The sequence below is a fragment of the Wolffia australiana genome, chromosome 16 (genome assembly GCF_029677425.1).
Source record: "Wolffia australiana isolate 7733 chromosome 16, ASM2967742v1".
NCBI classification, from domain to species: Eukaryota; Viridiplantae; Streptophyta; class Magnoliopsida; order Alismatales; family Araceae; genus Wolffia; species Wolffia australiana.
The window spans coordinates 12,907,364-12,925,962 of record NC_135850.1 but is presented as its reverse complement, the minus strand read 5'-3'; the positions used below and the strand labels follow the sequence as shown (position 1 = coordinate 12,925,962).

At 40.3% G+C, this 18,599-nt stretch overlaps 1 protein-coding gene across 1 annotated transcript; it reads right to left on the bottom strand.

The window, feature by feature from the left end:
* Positions 1-7,113: 7,113 nt before the first annotated feature.
* On the bottom strand, positions 7,114-11,598 carry LOC144713867 (Haloacid dehalogenase-like hydrolase (HAD) superfamily protein). Its single transcript, XM_078588586.1, has 9 exons — positions 11,321-11,598; positions 11,150-11,232; positions 10,825-10,908; positions 10,665-10,740; positions 10,500-10,572; positions 8,040-8,113; positions 7,606-7,699; positions 7,382-7,480; positions 7,114-7,314 (listed from the first exon to the last, which is right to left on the bottom strand). The coding sequence occupies exons 1-8, from the start codon at positions 11,544-11,546 to the stop codon at positions 7,408-7,410; spliced, it is 783 nt and encodes a 260-aa protein (XP_078444712.1). The 5' UTR covers positions 11,547-11,598; the 3' UTR covers positions 7,114-7,314; positions 7,382-7,407.
* Positions 11,599-18,599: the final 7,001 nt, after the last annotated feature.

Below are 18,599 nucleotides of genomic sequence, written 5' to 3'. Positions count from 1 at the left end.
ATTGAATTTGATGGATATTATGTGGCTGTCAAGCAAATCACACCACCATGTTTATTTAAGTTCGTTGAATAAAATATTTACGTTCATTATTATTTTGGTGTGATGTTTATAATTAAGTCCATGAATACGCCTAATGACATAATGAATTATGATGAGATCATACAATAGTGATCGCAATTCTTTAAATGTGTATTCTAAATATTCCTATTCAATGGATAGTCGAGACGGACATCAAATTATCTGGCTAGAGTAGCACTATTTGATCCTACTTATACAATAAGTATAGTTGATCATGTGGCTATTAGTGTGGCAACACTAAGGATAGATAGTGGGTGCTCTTTGCAGGAAGAGATCACTAAATTGATCCATATGAATCCCTGAATGGTATTATACCTAAACGTCAATCTTGTTGATTTATGTCATGGTTGTATAAGTGATCCACTGACCTGAGACATCAAGGACATCTTCATAAGTCCAAATTTAGGGGTTTTATATCTTTGTTTTGATTCAAACTTAATCAACAATATTAATGAAAATTTTCAAATTAAATACTCTATAAATAATATAGGGCTGGACTTAGTGGGTCAGCCTACTAAAGTTCAGACCAATTTGACTGAGTCAAGACTTAGCCAAATGGGCTAAGCCGTATTGGGCTTGACCCAATATGGTCAAGACTTGGTCAATTTGACTAAGTCCTGCACACTCCACTTTTTTGACCTTAATGATAGAATTCAAATACGATTATTTCTTAAATTTGGAAGGAAGAATGAAGGATGATCTAGAGAGAGACTGGAATTGAATTTAGAGAAAATGACTGAAATGAAGAGATATAGAGAGAAAATGAAGAGAGGGTGTAGAAGAAGTTTGAGATGGAATTTGAAGGTGCAAATGAAGGAGAGTTTTTATGAAAATTTTAATACATGAACTAGGGATATTGATGAATATCTATAGAGAGAATGAAATGATTTTAGAGAGAGAAAGTTGGGAAAATGAATGTTTAGAGTGAGAAAATGATAATTTTAAGGGTAAATGGATGGATGATGATGTGAAAATGGAAATCTAGGTTCCTAAAACCTCAACTTTCTGACTAGAATTATGAGCAATAGTGGTGTGATAGTGACTAGTGGTGAAGCCATGACAAAAGCAAAATACAGAAGGTGCGAGGATGGTTTCTAGGTGGACTTATGTCTGACTAGAAGACAAGAGAAAACTGGTGAAAAAGCATGGTGACCGATGTTTCAACATCTAACAAGATCAGCTGGGAGAAATAGAGAATGATTGGTGGAAAACTGGCTGGATTATCCATCATAACTTTTATTTAATGCTATTATGTGGCCTTGAAGCCAATTTCACTTCATTGTCTCATTTAAGCTTAAATAAAAATTTATTTCATATTATTATGTGTGATGTTTATGATCAAGTCCTTAAATCTATGCAATGACTAAACAATTTAAGATAAGATCATAATACAATGATCACTCATCTTTATACTATAGTTTCAAAATATACGTAGTTTAATGATATTTTAAGATGGACTTTGAAAATATAAGCATAGAACATTGAAAATATGTCGGTTGAATTTAGATAGTGCTATTCTTTCCAATTAGCTAAAATCCTTCTGAATATCCTTGACATAGGAATATTTAGAATACATGTTTAAAGACCATTAAACACTATATCATGATCTCATCATAATTCACTAATTCATGGCATGAATAAATGGTCTTCATTATAAACATCACACAAGAATAATGATGAACACTTATTTATTATAATGAACATGAAACATGATTTTGAGCTGTGATTGGCTTGATGATCATGTATTATCCATTAATTATTAATCAGATTTCATCAAGTCATGGTCTTGTAAGGAGTGTTAAAATCTGAACACCAAATACAACATATGGATGGACAGTTGTGCTTTGGCTATAATTTATGAGACTCTAAACACTAGATTCAAATTAGACTTCACTCAGATATAACTAAATATCAGATACAGGTGATAGGATGTTCAGGATGGGATAGCAAACCTCTGTATAAGAGTAGATTAACTCAATGAAGAAAATACATTTAATTCCCAGTCCAAGGTAGGGGAATATTGGAGAAGGTATCCTTAAATGGTTTTTGTTACACATTAGGACTAACTAAAATGACTATTGATAAATCAAGCTGGCGGATAAATATTATCGGGCCACTGAAGATATTACCTAGATAGATAAATGGTCATTGAAGGCCACACACATAGGAGTTTTAGAGCTTTGTGGATGTAGCCAACAATTAAGGACTTCTATGAAACATATCCAAAAGAGTATGAATAGGGGGGTACCCATTTTTCGGTTACCATGTAATTCAGGTTACCATATAATTCTCTCAAAACCTTTCTCTTCTTATCTCAAAACCTATCTCTTATAGTGTGACTAGATGGTGAGAAGATCTGTAAGGTTTTCAAGAGGATTTTGTTATGAGAACCAATATGAGATCCAACATTCTGAAAATTACATGAAAACAGCTAGAGGCTGTATATTTGAACATGTGGAAACAAATTATTCAAGGAATTGTGTTGTTTTGGAATCTGCTCCACCCAAGGTGATGTGATTGTTCGTGGTCTTATAGCTTGAATGTGATTTCAATAGTATTTTTTTTGCTGTAAAACTCACTTTGGATAGTCATTCAAGACTAAATAACCTAATAGTTTTCTTTGCATAAAACCTTAATTGATGCATTAATGTGCAAGATACTGCACCCAAAATGGATATATTTTTGGGCTTCATCTTGTTTGTATTGTCAATCCAAGTTTACTTCACTTATTGAATATCTAATCAATAGTTTGGTTTCATTCTGGTGTTTTATACATAATTTGGTGTTCTCATAAATTGAAAGTAAATAATTACATGAAAATATAAAGAGATGAAAATATTTTCACCTGACTTTAATGTTTTCACGTAGTGATTAAGGTCGCTTTTACATTTTCTATTAATTTTCTCTAAGGACAACCAGCAGACCTATATGAGAATAGAAAATAAGTGAATTAATAAGTCAAGAAAGGTACATGAGATCAAGTTATATAAAATATCTGATTTAAAAATATCTAATTTCAGATAACTAGGAAATATCATTATGTTGCATTGATAATTTTGGAGGGATACATAATTGAGGTTGTATTTGTATATGAATAAAATATGGCTAACCTTTATGTTATAGTGATTATATCTTGGGAAAGTGATTTATTATTTTATTGAGTTTTATGATATCTTATAAATAGGTAATGATAAAAATATTAATTTCACATGTACAAGACATGCTTATGAGGTTGAAAAAAATTTAGTTTATTTAGAAGAACTGGGAAATCATTGAGTTTTATTTTATATTGAAATAGAAATAAATCATTTTTGAAAGTAAATCAGATATAAATAGAGACCCATAGAGGACTTTATTGATAGAACTCAGTTTTGGATGCAATAAAGTTCAGAAATGAATAAATGAAATGAAAAATTATAGATAATGATACATATATTTTTTTTTTTGGAAAATATGGTTGAAATTTAGAGTAAAGATATTTAGACCATAACTAAATATTGACCGAAAATATAGTTGATTGTAGATTTAAATAGATATTGAAAATAATTTTTGAGTCTCAAATAAAAACATGCTTGTTTGATTATTTTACTCCTTAACTTTTATAAAGGTATGTATTTAAAATTTTGGTATAGCGAACTAAAACTCCAAGAGAGAAATAGATGAATAGTATTTATAAAATAAGTTCTCTAAGAGTGGCCTTGTTCTTAAGATAATTATAAGATGGACATACAGATTTAGCCTAGGAAGCGTAGGTGGTAGAGCCAATATTTTGGACCCACATATATTTTTTCAAAGCAGAGGTTATATCAAGTTCTTTAATCTGAGGGGTTGGAGCCTAGGTAGACAAGAAAAATAGTGAGATAGAGAGAGTCTCTCAATAAAAAAACCCCACGATGGGACTATATAATATACCAAACATTTATAAAATACTTTTTCTATCCTGCTAAATAGTTGATAAATAATTTGGAAAACGTTAAAACTAAAAAACTCACCGATTCTTAGGATTTAAATATACATACTAATTTTAGTTCCATAATGTTATTATTAATATTAATTAACTAGCCATGAAAATCCGTTTTTCTTCTACGATTATGGAAAATTTCCCAGTGGTTATGGATTCAGAAAGACTCAACATAGAATAATTATTCATTGGAAGGATGTGACACATGATCTACAGTCCTACATCCATACTTGTATTCTTTTGAATCATTTATGGCTGAACTGCATTCTTGCAATTAAATTTGAGATCCCTTTGAATGACACATTCCACTGAGTTGAAACAAATCATTGAGAAGATATCGATTTGAGAGAAATGGAATATTATTACATCAAAAACATAAGTACCGCATAGAGGGGATCAAAGTTTAGGACCGGTAATGATGACTGTCTCTTGTGATGCATTTTTTTGTTTTTCTTATCCTAATTTCCATTAATCTAGATCAAAAGTTATTTACCAATTTCAGGGTGTTAATTCCTACGAGGAGAATGCACCAATAATATTTTGATGATTCCATAAGCGGCAGTAGGTGCTCACCAGCTTTAGTGCTAAATCTAGGTTGAATATTCTGAAATTTGCACTTTAGTTGGTTAAGAAATACACAGGTAATTAGTTAAAATAATGATAATAGCTCAATGCTGTAATGCCCTGTATTATAAATTCCTTTTCGTATTCATTTCACCTCCTTTCTACATTAATATGCATGTATCTTTTTTATGACATAAATATATGTCTCTTATTGTATCATTGAATTTTATTTTCCATCTTTCATCTCCATATTCATATTATCAGTCCTTTCTTTTTATTTTCATTTCCATTGTATGGTCTTATGACATTCCTATTATATTATCATTGTCTTATCAAAGTCTTAATATCACCTCCTCATATCATTGCACTACCTACTTAAAATACCATCACTATGCCATTATGATATTCATACTATATTATTATTCAATTTTCCACTGATATATGACTACATTGTTTTTTATCATCTTATTACCTGTTCATCTATCATCGCTTCTTTTACTGATATCCTTATTTTCCTCTTAAATTGCTACTGCCGTAGTAGCAATTTGCACTTATTGATCGCTTCTTTCTCTTAGTAGTAAATTGCTACTCTATTATTACTATTTACTTCATCTTTTTGAACCATCTTATTAATATCTTCTAATTATCTCACTCCCATCTTCATACCATTGTATTTCATATTATATTGTTCTTGATATCAAACTGTACCAATATCATATCTCTTATGTATTATCCTGTATTTATGATATGTTTCTCGATATATGTTCATCTTTTAAACAGTTTCTTGTAACCCATCAGTATCTCTTAATAACCTTTTGAAAATTACATGTTAACTCCTTAGTATACCTTCCCTGTTTTATTTATATCTAATTATATTACAATCTACATAACCCCTTCTTAATCTCTATATGTTATGTTTCGATTACTATAGTATTAAACACTTTTCCCATTATTTCTTATCTAGTTCCTAGATATCGACAATCTCTTGAATACCTTCTTACTGTCTCTGCCAATATGGCACTTCTACAATAACTTTCTTATCAGTCTTTTCATATTATGTTCCTATTACTATTCTCTTATTTCTAGCTCTTCAACTGGATCTGTCTCTTATATCCAGTCCCCAAGGGAATGAATTTATCATGGCAATTGAGAAATTCAAAATATCTTTATATAAATTTCTTTATGATTGAATTGATATTAAATACAATGAATTTGTGGCATATCTTGTACTATATCATCTATCATCAAAAAATAAAATTAGTTTCAAAGCCATAACAATGTCTGAATTTCATTTCTTGTGAATGCAAATAGAAAATGACTGGATTTTATGGACAATAACTGGATTTCTTCTGCATTTTGGGTCAATACATCATAAATTGTGAAAAAAACCTTCCCAAATAGTTTATCCCAATATACTTGAAGTGGTGAACTCTGTAGTACATATGATTGTTGGCTATCATTGGTCATCCAAAATAATTCAGCTTGTACTAGAAATTTTGACGTGGATGAAAGTATACTATATTTTTTCATGATGTCAATATGCAAATTTGTTAACTAGATCCATTGACTAGAAAATTAAAGGCAGATATTCCTCAAGAATATGAATGAACAAAGATAAAACTGTGCCTTTTCAACTTCATCCATGAGTTTACGCAGGGTTAAACATGAATTGGCCGTGGCTGATCAGCTGTTGAATTGAGATATACTAACAGATGCAATAAACCCAACATAGAACATTCATCAAAGCCTAATTATTGTCATTATCCTAATGACATTGATTTTATAACTTCATCACCTAATTTTCTTACTCATCTAGAATACTTTTCATCTTAAAAATTTTGAAATTTCAACAAACATTTTAATATATATTTAAATCATTTTTATTTTGATGTCATGGTGAGTTTTCATGTTCATGCAGAAAGAAGACATAAATCTGATGTACGTATATCAAGTATACACAAGGGAAGTATTAAAACATAGCATCAAATGTTACCATTGAGAGAATATTCGGATCAATAATGGTAGGTTAAGTTAAAAAGTTTTAGTTTTTGTTCCCTTTGTAATGGTAAGGGTTTGTTTCTGGAACCTAGTTTTGGAAGAAAAGGTCCTGCAGTGATTGAGCTTTATTATTACAAAGTTAGATGTTGGAGCCTATGGATGTTCTAGTAAAATATTGGTGGCCTTTTCTTTTTTAGGCATCAGACACAATCTAAGAGCATGAAATACATTTCAACCGTGTAACCGATAACACAGGTTGGTAACACTTTCCATATGAAATATCGTCTAAGTATGGCTAAGTTAAAGAAATATACTTCACTTTTAAGTTTTAATAAACTATAAAATTTAGGTTTTATTGAAATATGTTGAAAGGAGACAATATCTTCTGGGCCGATTGCACTTCTAGTTTCTTGATGTGAATCTTAGAATTTCGTCTAATGAATCTTCAGCAGATATCGCTATCATGCGTCATCACTGGCATCCACATTAAGGTGGGACCAGTTAGCCACAAGTGTAGGAATTCAATATGTGCAATTTTTTTCTAATCAGACTCCAAAGACTTGTCTATCTGGGCATATACAGCTCATAATGGGATAGCTAGATCCAATCCCAGTGACAAAGTCAAACGATACAACCCTGATTGACTCGGATCTGGTCATGACATGGACATCGGGAGCATGGAGACGGTTGTTACAGATAGTGATGCCCAAACACTATAATCAATCGAGAACAGATAAGAATATAATAAAAAAATAGATAACGCCTAAATGTGCTTTATACCTGGACCCAGAAATTTTGATTCTCCATTATTCTCTTGAACCTTGCTGGAGAATTCGGTCATGGATTTCGCGGAATGTTTTCACATCTGATCCCCACAACCTGAAAGGAATGATCCCACGGCGGATTAATCTCCACTTGAAATCAATGACAAGATAGATTATTGAGTAGTTAACTCAAAGTAAAATAAACATTTAAATTAGAAGATTCAAAGTAAAGTGACTCACCAGCAGTCGATCCCAATCTTATTAGCACCCACTTTATCTGCCAATTCATCATCCCCAATATGAACTCCTTCACCAGCATGGACCCCAAGTTGATCTTACATCAATAAGAATCAAAAAATATAATTTAGTTTGGAGGATGAGATGACAATGTTAAGGCCAGTGCTAATTTAAAGTCCTTACGACAAAGAAAAAACAAACTATTGGAATATCGGCATCATAAAAATTGGGAATAACTATTTCCTATAAACAGTCTTATAGCGACTTATCCACAGTCATGATATCTGGGGCAAAAAATATTAACATTAAAAATCAGATAACTTTTCAAGTACAATGCACCATTTCATCAGAATCTCATTCTTATAAACATCATAGAAGAATGCTGCAGCTACAAAGGACAGAGAAATTTATATGGGGTGTGTCAGAGTCCAAGATACCTAAAGCTGCTTCAAAGATCCTTGAATCTGGCTTCTCGTATCCAATCTCTGAAGAGACAATAATGGCATCGAATCTAGCAGGAAGAAACAGCAGCAAAAACATTTGATGAAAAAAATCCCAAACAAAGTAAAATTAAATGGATCCATCAAACTAATGGATAAATCGATGAACACACCGTCACTCACATGTTGAATTATGACACGATATCAAACGTCAAAAAATTACCCTCAGTATGATTAAACACAGAAGAATTTGGTAGAAACTCCAGAGCTCCCATCTGGTAATGAGGGATAAACTGGGACGAAGGGAAACAGAAAGAAAGGGAGATGATTGATCAGAAGAAGGGAGGGATTGATATCTGAGGGATGCTGTCTGAAAATCTGCTCAGACAAACCAACAGAAGTAGAGAGGATCTCTGATTGTTTGAAGGGGGTACAGATAGGGGCTAGGGAGTCTGCCACAAATTTCCATAACTTCTTGACTGCCGCCCTCCTAAATGGAAGGCTATAAATACTGTCAAGGGTCCGGCATGTGCATTTGAAGAATGCATGTGATAAGATGGTGGCCTTATCGTTAAGTGGGAATCGTGGGAATGGGGGGGTTTTGTTTGGGCAGGATGACTATAGCATAGGCGATATGCCATGGACCTGGAGAATTGTCGCTCCGGGATCCCAGTGGGGTTGTCGGGGTTTGAACATGTGCAGACTTGTGTTGGATCGGCTATTCTCCTTGTCGTTATACTTGATTTAGTTCTTCTTCTATCTGCTTCTTCTCTTGCTCCAAATTTCCTCTAGGACGAGTGATATGAAGCCCCCCACCAAAAGAGCGTAATGTCCTAACAGACTGAAGCAATGAAGATACAGCCGGGGCCAGAAGATTTTATCAATATTTTACAAGTATTATGAACCTGGGGTTCTCGCTTCTTCCACTTACATATTGGCCTATGTTATAAGGATCTCATGGGAGTCGGAGTTCGATACGTTCCAGATGATGCGGCATCTGGAATGGGTCAGGATAAGCTGTGTCCCAACCAGCATTCTAGGATAGAGGACGCGATGTGAGACAACCTTCAGGGACACACATCCCTTTCTTGTAATGTATGTCCTGTCCTGTGTCACATAAAGGCGGACAGGATGAGGGAATGCATCTCTAGGTGGTCTAGTAACAAAAGAAAATAAAGTATTCTCAGGAGAACTCATACCTGGACAGTTCGGACTCATTCATATTATAATAATCTCATGTGGAGAGGCACATCCCACAAGTCACTTCTCCCGTCTTCTGTCCTTGCACCTGGAAGGGATGCAGGATGGAACAGGTCTGAGGTACAACATCCAGTCATAAGTCTCAGCATGGCTAATCAGCCACAAGATCAGCAAATCATCATTGCTTTGTTCAGCCTATATGTAACTGATAGGATCCCCTGGTTGGGGGTCTTTTGTCATTGGCTTTCAGTGTAGTTTCCTTTGAATACATCGAACCGTTCCCACAGGAGCAGCAGTCAGATGTTGAATTCCACCAATTCTGAAAATGAGATACTCTCAAAGGCAGCCTATATGTAACTAATAACAATTCTGAAAATTTCTACCGTTTTCTCTCTTCAGTTCCAAGATCCTCCTTGAATAGAAACCTACACCAAGGTCTCAATCAGTAATCTATTATATTAATTTGGATAAACAGAATCATGAATCTTTCAAGATCAATGGTCAGCCGTTGTCAAATATGAATAGCATAGCTGTTGAAGATCAACAGCAGGGAAACATCACAAGGAAACTAAGTTCAAGTCCCAAGTTCAAGTCCACCTTTCATTGACTATAAACCGAGTAGGATGATTATACATAAAAACCAAAATATCGTCTAATATGCCAGACTGTAACTTTGCAGTACATAAAATCCAGACCGCTCAAGTAAATCCAACTGGAAAAGTTCAAAGGTCATCTAATACGCACAATATGATTCAATACAAAGGGATTTGCTGAAAAAGAATTGTGGATCTCGCAAGATCGTGGGCAACATCATGGTCAGCAAGTGACTAAGCTGAGGAAGGTCAGCAGATAGGAAAACAAAGACAGAAGATAGTTTAAGTATGATATAATCCCCAACACCTCTAGGGGAATTCGAGTCTTTTCAGTCCACTACTGGTAATATAGTCTTTTCAATTAGGGTTTCTTTCCCGTTTCCTTTTAAATACTTACCGAAATCCCTTTATTAGGTCAGCCAAGAAGAATTCAATGGGGGTTTGACGTTGCCAATGTTGTGGTTGCCTCACCGGATCTTCAGCTGGCTTTATCTTGGTTTATCCCAACCTTCTCTAGATCGACTATTTTCTTTCTTTGACACACAATCCCTCACTTTCTTATCAAAAACCCAATAAAAAGATAGAAAGATGACTTTATGAGGGTAAAAAGCGTAAAAAAAAGAGAGATTGGCGAAATAAAGCCAATCAGAAAAAAAGAACTCACAGATCAGCAATGGACAAGTCCCTGAGCAGCTTGGGCAGGCGATTGTCGAAGTTGGAAACAACAGCCAACTTGACTAGAGAAAAAGAAGAACAAAATTCCCACAAGTCAGAGGATTATGGAGATCAACCTAGCGAAACCAAGAACCTTGATTGGCATATTAATGACCTCCAGCCTCTCTCAAGCGGCAAAGGGTTTCATAAGCATGGGGAGGTAATTTCCACGCATCTGCCCGGGCAAAATGCTAAAGAACACACAACTTCAAAACGTAGACAATTGCCCAAGAAAACAGCACCGATTATAGTTTTTTCCACTGAGGAAGGTTAACCTGATAAACTTCTTCAAAGTAGTCGACGCGGGAGCATCCAGTCGCTTCGGACACAACAATTCTCCAGAAATCCCTTCCATCACCCTGCTACCGAAGATAAATTCCTCAAATTTCGACCCGGATCTGACAAATCTCGCACCTTTATGGTAAAAGCTAGAGTTTATCAAAAAAACCAGAGAAGAGGAAGAAATTTTTTTGATTCACGTGATCGGAATGATAAAAAAGAAGACAAGTCAAGTTTCTTTGACTAATTTTTAACTGAAAACGGAAGATAAATCAAGTTTCTTCATTGATTTTTTGAGAGAAAAGGAGACAAAGAAGCGACCTGGTAGCGGAGCTTCTTAGGCCAAGGTGCAGCAAAGGCTCTCCTGAATCCTTGCTTGATTTCACCAACGCTGGCAGTCATCCCTTAGAGTAAGCAAACGAGAAATGGATGAACACCTACAAAAATCTCAACGTCCGACATCAAATCCGAATGAATGAGCTCGCTAATTACCGTAATTTCGACCGATCTCAGCGTAGGTGTCTTCAACCGGCCTGGCGAGCTGCAGGAGAGTGCCGCCGGCGTCCAACAACAAGGCCGAGTACCTTCTCTGGATGCTGACATCGCAGGAATCGACATTCATCGCACGACAAGAGAACGCTCTCGATCTCTCGTTGCAGAATCGTCGAGGCGGCGAGCAAGATCTGATCGCTGCCCGCAGAGCTTCCATTTCTCTCATTCCGAAGCTCTGCTTGAACAGCGAACGGAGGAAGAAGAAGAACAGTATTGGGCCGCTTGGCCCAATTCGGCCCATTTTACTTCCACCCTCCGTCTTCCAAATGAAAAGAAAAAATTCCCAAAAAAAAGAATTTTCATCATATGCCTCATATATATAATGGGCCTAACCCAACCTTAAGTTTTTTTTTTTTTTATTGGCAAAAAACACGGTGCCGGGTATGGCCAACCCGAGGGCTGTGCCCGTAGTCCGATCCAGCCGTGCCCTGGACGCCACCCAGGAGGTTTTTATTTATAAGATGTAGTGTTTTTCAATGTTTATAGGCTTGGAATGAGTATATATATCCCAATTACACTCGGATCCCACTCGTCCACGCCCATATTTAGGGGAAAGAAAAGATACATGAGTGATACCTCGCAGCCGCGCGAGGAAGTGTGTGCGCCTCCGTCCCTCCGGAGCTGCTCCGCGATGTCGATGTAGTAGCTGGTGACGCTCTATTCGGGGTGTGTCTTCTCCGTCGGCAAGTGTGCTCGAGGTAGTGCCCGGTGACGCTCTAGTCGAGGCGCCCGCTGTCCACGCCTCGAATGCCAGCACTCCACGCAATCCTCCAATCTCGCGGGCTTGACTTCGCGAGGAGGCGGCGTGTGCGGAGGGAGGGCATGCCAAGACGATCAAGCCGATGGCATCCTCGGGCCGTGGTCGGGAGCACCTGCCAAGAATGGAAAAGAGAGGAGGGGGTGCGGACATGTACTGCGTGGTTGGCAAGGGCATCGGCTGTCTGGTTGCCCTCTCGTAGCTGGTGACGATAGCACGCTATGCGCGAGCGGCACCGCACGATGTCTTTCCACACGCGATGTAGCCGCCACTAGGAGCATGTGCCTGAACGAAGCATATCAACCAATATTCGTGAGTCCGATTCCACGACGATATTGTGAAGGTTTCGTTCCTCACAGAGGAGTAGACCGTCACATATTGCCATGGCCTTGGCTACTGTGTTAGTTTGTATGCCATAAAAAGAAGAAAAGGCAAAAAGTAAACTCCCTATGTGGTCTCTGAGGGTACCTCCTCCCCCTGCTGGCCCCGGATTCTCTTTCGCCGCCCCATCCACATTCAGTTTGAGATAGCCTATTGGTGGTGGGAGCCAATAAACAACTCGATACTGGATGCGGGTGGCGGCGGGGGTCACCGGGATGCCAATAGAGCGGAGGAGGGCGCACGCGAGTGCTGATCGACCGACTCAAGAGGGGAGTAAAGGATGGATGCGCCGAAGCCACAGCTGAACTCGACGCATGATGTCCACTGCGCACATGGGTGTACCTGCAAAACGAGAAGAATTTTGCCCCTTCCAAATATTCCATAGAAGATAAGTTATGGTGATGGGGAGGATGGGGCTCCGGGCGGAGCGAGTTGGCAAGATGATAAATTTGCCAAAACACTCAGCCGGGGTAAGAGGGCGAAGATAGTCGGTGATGAGGCGCCAGCAGGCCACTGCTGTCTCGCTGTGGAAGAAGAGGTGGTCGATCGTCTCTGTGTGCGGAAGATTCGGACAACAATAGCAGAGGGAACTAAGAGAATAGCCGTTCCGAGTCACTCGGTTGTCAGTCGGGAGGCCTCGGTGTATGAGTCTCCAAAGGAAGAAGGAGACTCGCGTATGGATCGCCCGATGCCAGATGCGCCGACCCCAGGGTTGGGGAGGAGATTTCACACGAAAATGCTCCCAAGAGGAATGGCATGTGTAGGCTCCATGAGGTGTGGGTGTCCAGATAGCACTATCAGGACTAGAGGCGAGGGGCGTAAGCTGGACCTCAGGTAGGGTGTCTAAAGGGAGGCCATGCTGCTCCCATAGGTGTGGCGTGTTGCCTCTAAGAAACTGCGACACAGTGAGTCACACAGTGTGGAACGAACTGGGGTGGCAAGCGAGTGGCTCATCAGCATGCCAAGTATCGTACCACGCGCTCATGTCTCCTCGTCCGATGTGCCAACGTGTGACTTGAGTCATCTCAAGCCAACGTGTGACTTGAGTCATCTAACTCGCGACGGGCCCATTCTCTGTATTTGATTAAGATGAAACTCCCCAATGGGAAGTTAGTGGTACGCATACGCCATACAAGTTTCTTTTGAAGCATGTCCTGGACGTCCGAGAGGCGTCTGATCCCTAGACCCCCCTTCATCTGTCGGTCGACATGCTCTCGCCCAAGAAACCCAGTGGTGACGGCTCTCTCCCTCGAGGTGACCTGACCATAAGAAGTGTGCGCATAGGCGTTCCACAGAGCGGAGAACTGTAAGAGATAGTGAGTGGACCGCTAGAGTATGTAGCGGGATACTCATGAGGACATGTAGGATAAGCTGGATGCGTCCTCCTGGGGAGAGGAAACGAAGTTCCCATCCCTCTAGTTTCTTTCTGATCTTCCCTAGCACTGCATCAAAGTAGTGATGACGAGTAGGGCCAAGAAAGATAGGGCATCCAAGGTAGTCGAACGGTAGGTATCCTCGTGTGTATCGTGTATAATGCTGAATGATCTCAGAGCGCCTCATAGTGGTGGAGGGTCCTACAATAAAGCTACTCTTCGAGGCATTGACGAGCAAGCATCGACAAGTGCGATGAACATATCCGTGAATCCGAAGCGCCGCAACACTTCAAGTAGGAAGTTCCACTCAACTCGATCAAAGGCCTTCTCCATATCAAGCTTGATGATGACATTGGAGCCCGGTATATGTGTGTCTATCGACTGGGCTAGCTCGTGTACTAGTGTGATGCTGTCATGGATCTGTCGACCCTTGACAAAACCACACTGCTCGGGTGAGATAAGTCTATCAAGGAAGCGCCCTAGTCGGTTTGTAATGATCTTAGATGCGACTTTATAGCATACATTACAAAGACTAATCGGACGAAAGTCGCGAAAGGAAGTTGGAGCGTCCACCTTTGGTATGAGCGCCAAAAAAGTGGATTTCCAACTCCTAGCGAAGACTTTACCAATGAACACTTCCTTGATAGCTAGCACCAAGTCAGTGCCTACAACATCCCAACATGTCGTATAAAATTTGGCAGTGAATCCATCCAATCCTGGGGCTTTGTTACGGCCCAAGGAAAACACTATATCTTTGATCTCCGCGCGTGTCGGGGGGGACTAGCAGAAGTGCGTTTTCTTCGTCGGGCACCAAGGGAGGGATGGAGGAGAAAATGCCCTCGCTCATGAAAGTGGGCTGGGAGGAAAGGAGAGAGTGAAAATACTCCACTCCTGCTGCTGCTAGCTGGGCAGGGTCCTGACCATGCGTTTCTAGTAAGGTCGTGTAGTTCGGACGTGCTCGATGACGGATCGAGGCATGAAAGAAACGTGTGTTCCTATCACCCTCTCGCAGCCATTGGATACGCAATTTTTGGAGATAAAATATCTCCTGTCGTCGCATGGCATCCTCAAGCTGCTCTCTAAGACGGAGCTGACGCTCTCAGATATCATCTGTCCAACACTCCTGTTGGTGACGGTCAACATCTTAAGTTGACCTTAAGATGAAAGTATATATATATATATATATTAGAAACGTTTATGGGTTTCTTAGAGTTATTCTTTTTTGCCCAGAATTCTTACATGTGATGTGGTATTAATACAACGGGTGCCGGTGGAGTCTTGTCGATCCGTCCCGAATTTCTCCCGCCACAGTGGACTTAACATCAAAGTTCTCGTCTTGTGGTATCGGCTCTTGCTAGCCACGCGGATTCTCATTTGTCTTACATAACACTAAGAAAAAATTAAAAATAGAAGCTTATCATAAGTTAAGGGTTCTGCAAGACTAAGGCCAACCCAGTCATAAATTGACCTGAAAGTTGATGCGATCATACCGATGATATGAGTCCTTCTGGTGGGGTAAGGTTAGTTGACCCAAGGGTCAGGTCAGGTCAAGCCCACATTGTTTCCACTATTTTTTTCCAAAGACATCAATTACAATAGATTTTTACCTGAGGAATCTTCCAACACAAGAGTAAGGTTTAGGGTTCTGAAGACAAGTTGGGCACTAGCCCAGAATTGTTGGCTTGCTTTGCCCAATAAACCCACAAAGAGAGAGAGAGAGAGAGAGAGAGAGAGAGAGAGAGAGAGAGTTTCCTGGACTGCAATGGTGGGAATTTTGAATGAGGGTGTGATATTTATTGACAATGACATTCATAGATTATTAATTGTCTTTCAATCATAGTGGCAAGCAGTGATGTTGGAGGATCATATATATACGTGATACTGTCTAGTGGACTCTATTCAACCCACTAGACCAGACCCTATATGTGGTTGGGTCAACAGTCATCTTGACTGGCTGACTTGACCGATTGGACCTGACCTCAAACATGATCTTGCCAAACCCTATTAATTAGAGATAATGCTCTAAAAAATAATTGTGGTGCTCTTCAATGTTGTTAGCATCATGTGTCTCCTTTTCTGCCACTGCTCCTCTTGGCATTCATTGAACCAGTCACTAACTTGCCTTTCTAGCATGGTCTGTGAAGTGATGTCACGTCACAAAATTTTGTGAAGAACATATATAAGTCCATAAAGTGTTATCCAAGCCAAGCCAGACATATTTATTGACAATGACATTCAATAGTTTGTATCGAATTTTATTGATACAAACTATTGGAAGTGACGACTCAAATACATTAGTTTTTATAAGAAAGTATTGGGGTCACAATGAATTGTAAAATGATTGTGATGTTAATTTAAATAGCTCTTACTAAAGAAATAGTGAATAATGCCAATTAGGGAGCTTAATTGACTAAATAATTATTTAAAAGGAAAATAATATACTAGATTCCAATATTTTTCCATAACATATATCAATACAGTGACGCATCCCTGATTTTGCCCTCTTTAGCTCCCTTGTCTCTATATCTTTATTCTCTAAATTCCTAGACAATTAGACTTTCAAGTTGATCATGTTTTGAAGTTCTATCAAGGAAAATGTTTAGTTACATCATGAAAATTGGTAGAAACTCATGTGTGATCATATCATTTTTATTAAAATTTATTAACTATACCATTAATATTTTAAGAAGTTTTACATTTGACTTGTTTTCATGTGCAAGCCTTTACTTACACGTTAATTGTGCTACCTGTGTGAAAAAATTGAGAAGCAAATTTTTATCATGGGACATGAAGTCCGTGATCTTTGCTAGCTCCTCAACAAGTGAAAACCATTTCAATAGGGGAGTGGAATAGCACTCTCCATCTTGTAAGGATACCTTATCTTACAGAAATATCAGAAATTCCTTATTATATGTTAACAAAATTCTCGAAATGGAAGATTAATAAAATAAGGGCAAAATGCTTCAAGTCCCGCCTAAGTATTTAAGCTCATGTTTTTAGTTTGTATCTGGCTGCTTTTTTGTGACATAAAATAATGCCTAAAAGGGAGACAAGGTAGAGCTAGGATCAGTTGAACTTTATCTAGGTAAGGAATATTGCTGATGGGGGGCCATCCGCAACCGGAAGCGCCAAGTCAACCCACGCCAGCACGTCTGCAGCCACGTCGCGAAGCTCGAGCTGACGAGAAGAACCCGGAGTTCAAGTACACGGCGTGACGAGAAGGCGTCCCCAATTCTATTTTCCTTGCATTTTCTGACCTTTTTTCGTTGTGTTTTGTTTGGGGAGGGCCTCCGTGTTTTGGCCCTTCCTTTGTACTCCAAACTATCGTTTACAGCCCGATTAGGGGGTTGTCCCTAATTACGGGCCTCCCCTAGGGTCCCCTCTCTCCCGCTATAAAAAGAGAAGTGAAGCCCTAGAGGAAGGGGGAGAGAAATTGATTAAGTTTGTTTTGCAGTTGTTAGAATGGAGATCACTTGATGGAGTCCCCTTGAAGGAGAAGAAAACCCGGTCGCCGCCTCGCCACCACCCACGCCGCCAGTCGTCGATGTCTGCAGAAACCTCCGAGAATTGTCACTGTCGCCACCTGAACGACCAGCCTCTGTCGCTGCCTCCGCCGACTCCGGTGCCCGTGACCCCCCGCCGGCGCTAGCTTGATTGCTGCCCATCCGGTATACACCCCGTCTTGCAACGCCCACCCGACGATCCGGTATCCCCGGCCCTAGGGCTCGCTCGTCCTACGTCCAGTTCACCATACGACGCCACAGGCTCGGCCAGCCGCCGGACAGCCGCCACGGGCCGCCAGAACGCCGCTTGTCGTCCGGAGAACGCCAGGCAGCTCGTGCGCCGCCATCGGACGTCTTTGCCGGGGAAAGAGGCAGCGAGTTGTGACCGACTCAACTCGGTAAAACTGATCAACTGTAGGGGCATTTTTGTCAAGATTAGAAAAAAGAAGGGCCAGAGGAGGAATGTTAGGGCTTCCGGGGGGGGGTTGGCGCCACCCTGAAACCCCTCCGCCGAGATGCCCGACCGGCGCCTCCAGTCATCGCCAGTGACCCGGCTTGGCGCCCGCCTGCCCTCCACGATCAACGCGCCCCGGTTCCGATCGACCAGGCTCACGGCGCAACGCCACCGAGTGTTGCCCGGGCTGGCCGCCCCCGCTCGCCTGCTCGATCTCGCCGAGCGCCGCCGGTGACCCGGTCCAGCACCGACCGCCTTCCGCGAGGGCCGCGCCCCTGTCCGCCCACCTGGAAGCCCGAACCAAACGGGACGACGTCGCCTTTCCGGCTTCAACCGCCAGGACCCGCCCGGATGACCGCCCTCGCCCGCCTCCCGTCTTGCCGCCCCGGACCGCCATGCCAATTGCGACACGGCTGCGACCGCCGCGACTACCGGACTCTCGTCCGCAGGTCACGACGCTTACCCATCTCGCGCGTTATTATCTCCTGCAATACTTTACTCACGTGCACTACCTTCGAATCTTGCCTTCGTCTTTCCCACATATTGGGTTTTGGGGTAGTGTTACCACTCGTTCTTTTCCCTGCTCATCATTTCATTCCTGGGATAGATAGTTGGATCAAGGATACCCCCGCCACGGCATCCTTCGATTGGTCTATCGGGTTATTGGGAGTCGAATCATATGTGACACGTATGGAAGCTCTTTCAGTGCACCGCCCTATTCAGTTATAGCCGTACTTCTTGTTATTTTCTG

What these genes read in the sequence shown, in the direction of transcription:
- LOC144713867 (XM_078588586.1), bottom strand. Translation starts at nt 11,546, where the DNA reads ATGAGAGAAATGGAAGCTCTGCGGGCAGCGATCAGATCTTGCTCGCCG. An exon ending in ACTTTGAAGAAGTTTATCAG is followed by an intron (nt 10,741 to 10,824) that starts GTTAACCTTCCT and finishes TGTGTTCTTTAG; the next exon opens with CATTTTGCCCGGGCAGATGC. An exon ending in GACTTGTCCATTGCTGATCT is followed by an intron (nt 8,114 to 10,499) that starts GTGAGTTCTTTT and finishes TCTTCCTGCTAG; the next exon opens with ATTCGATGCCATTATTGTCT.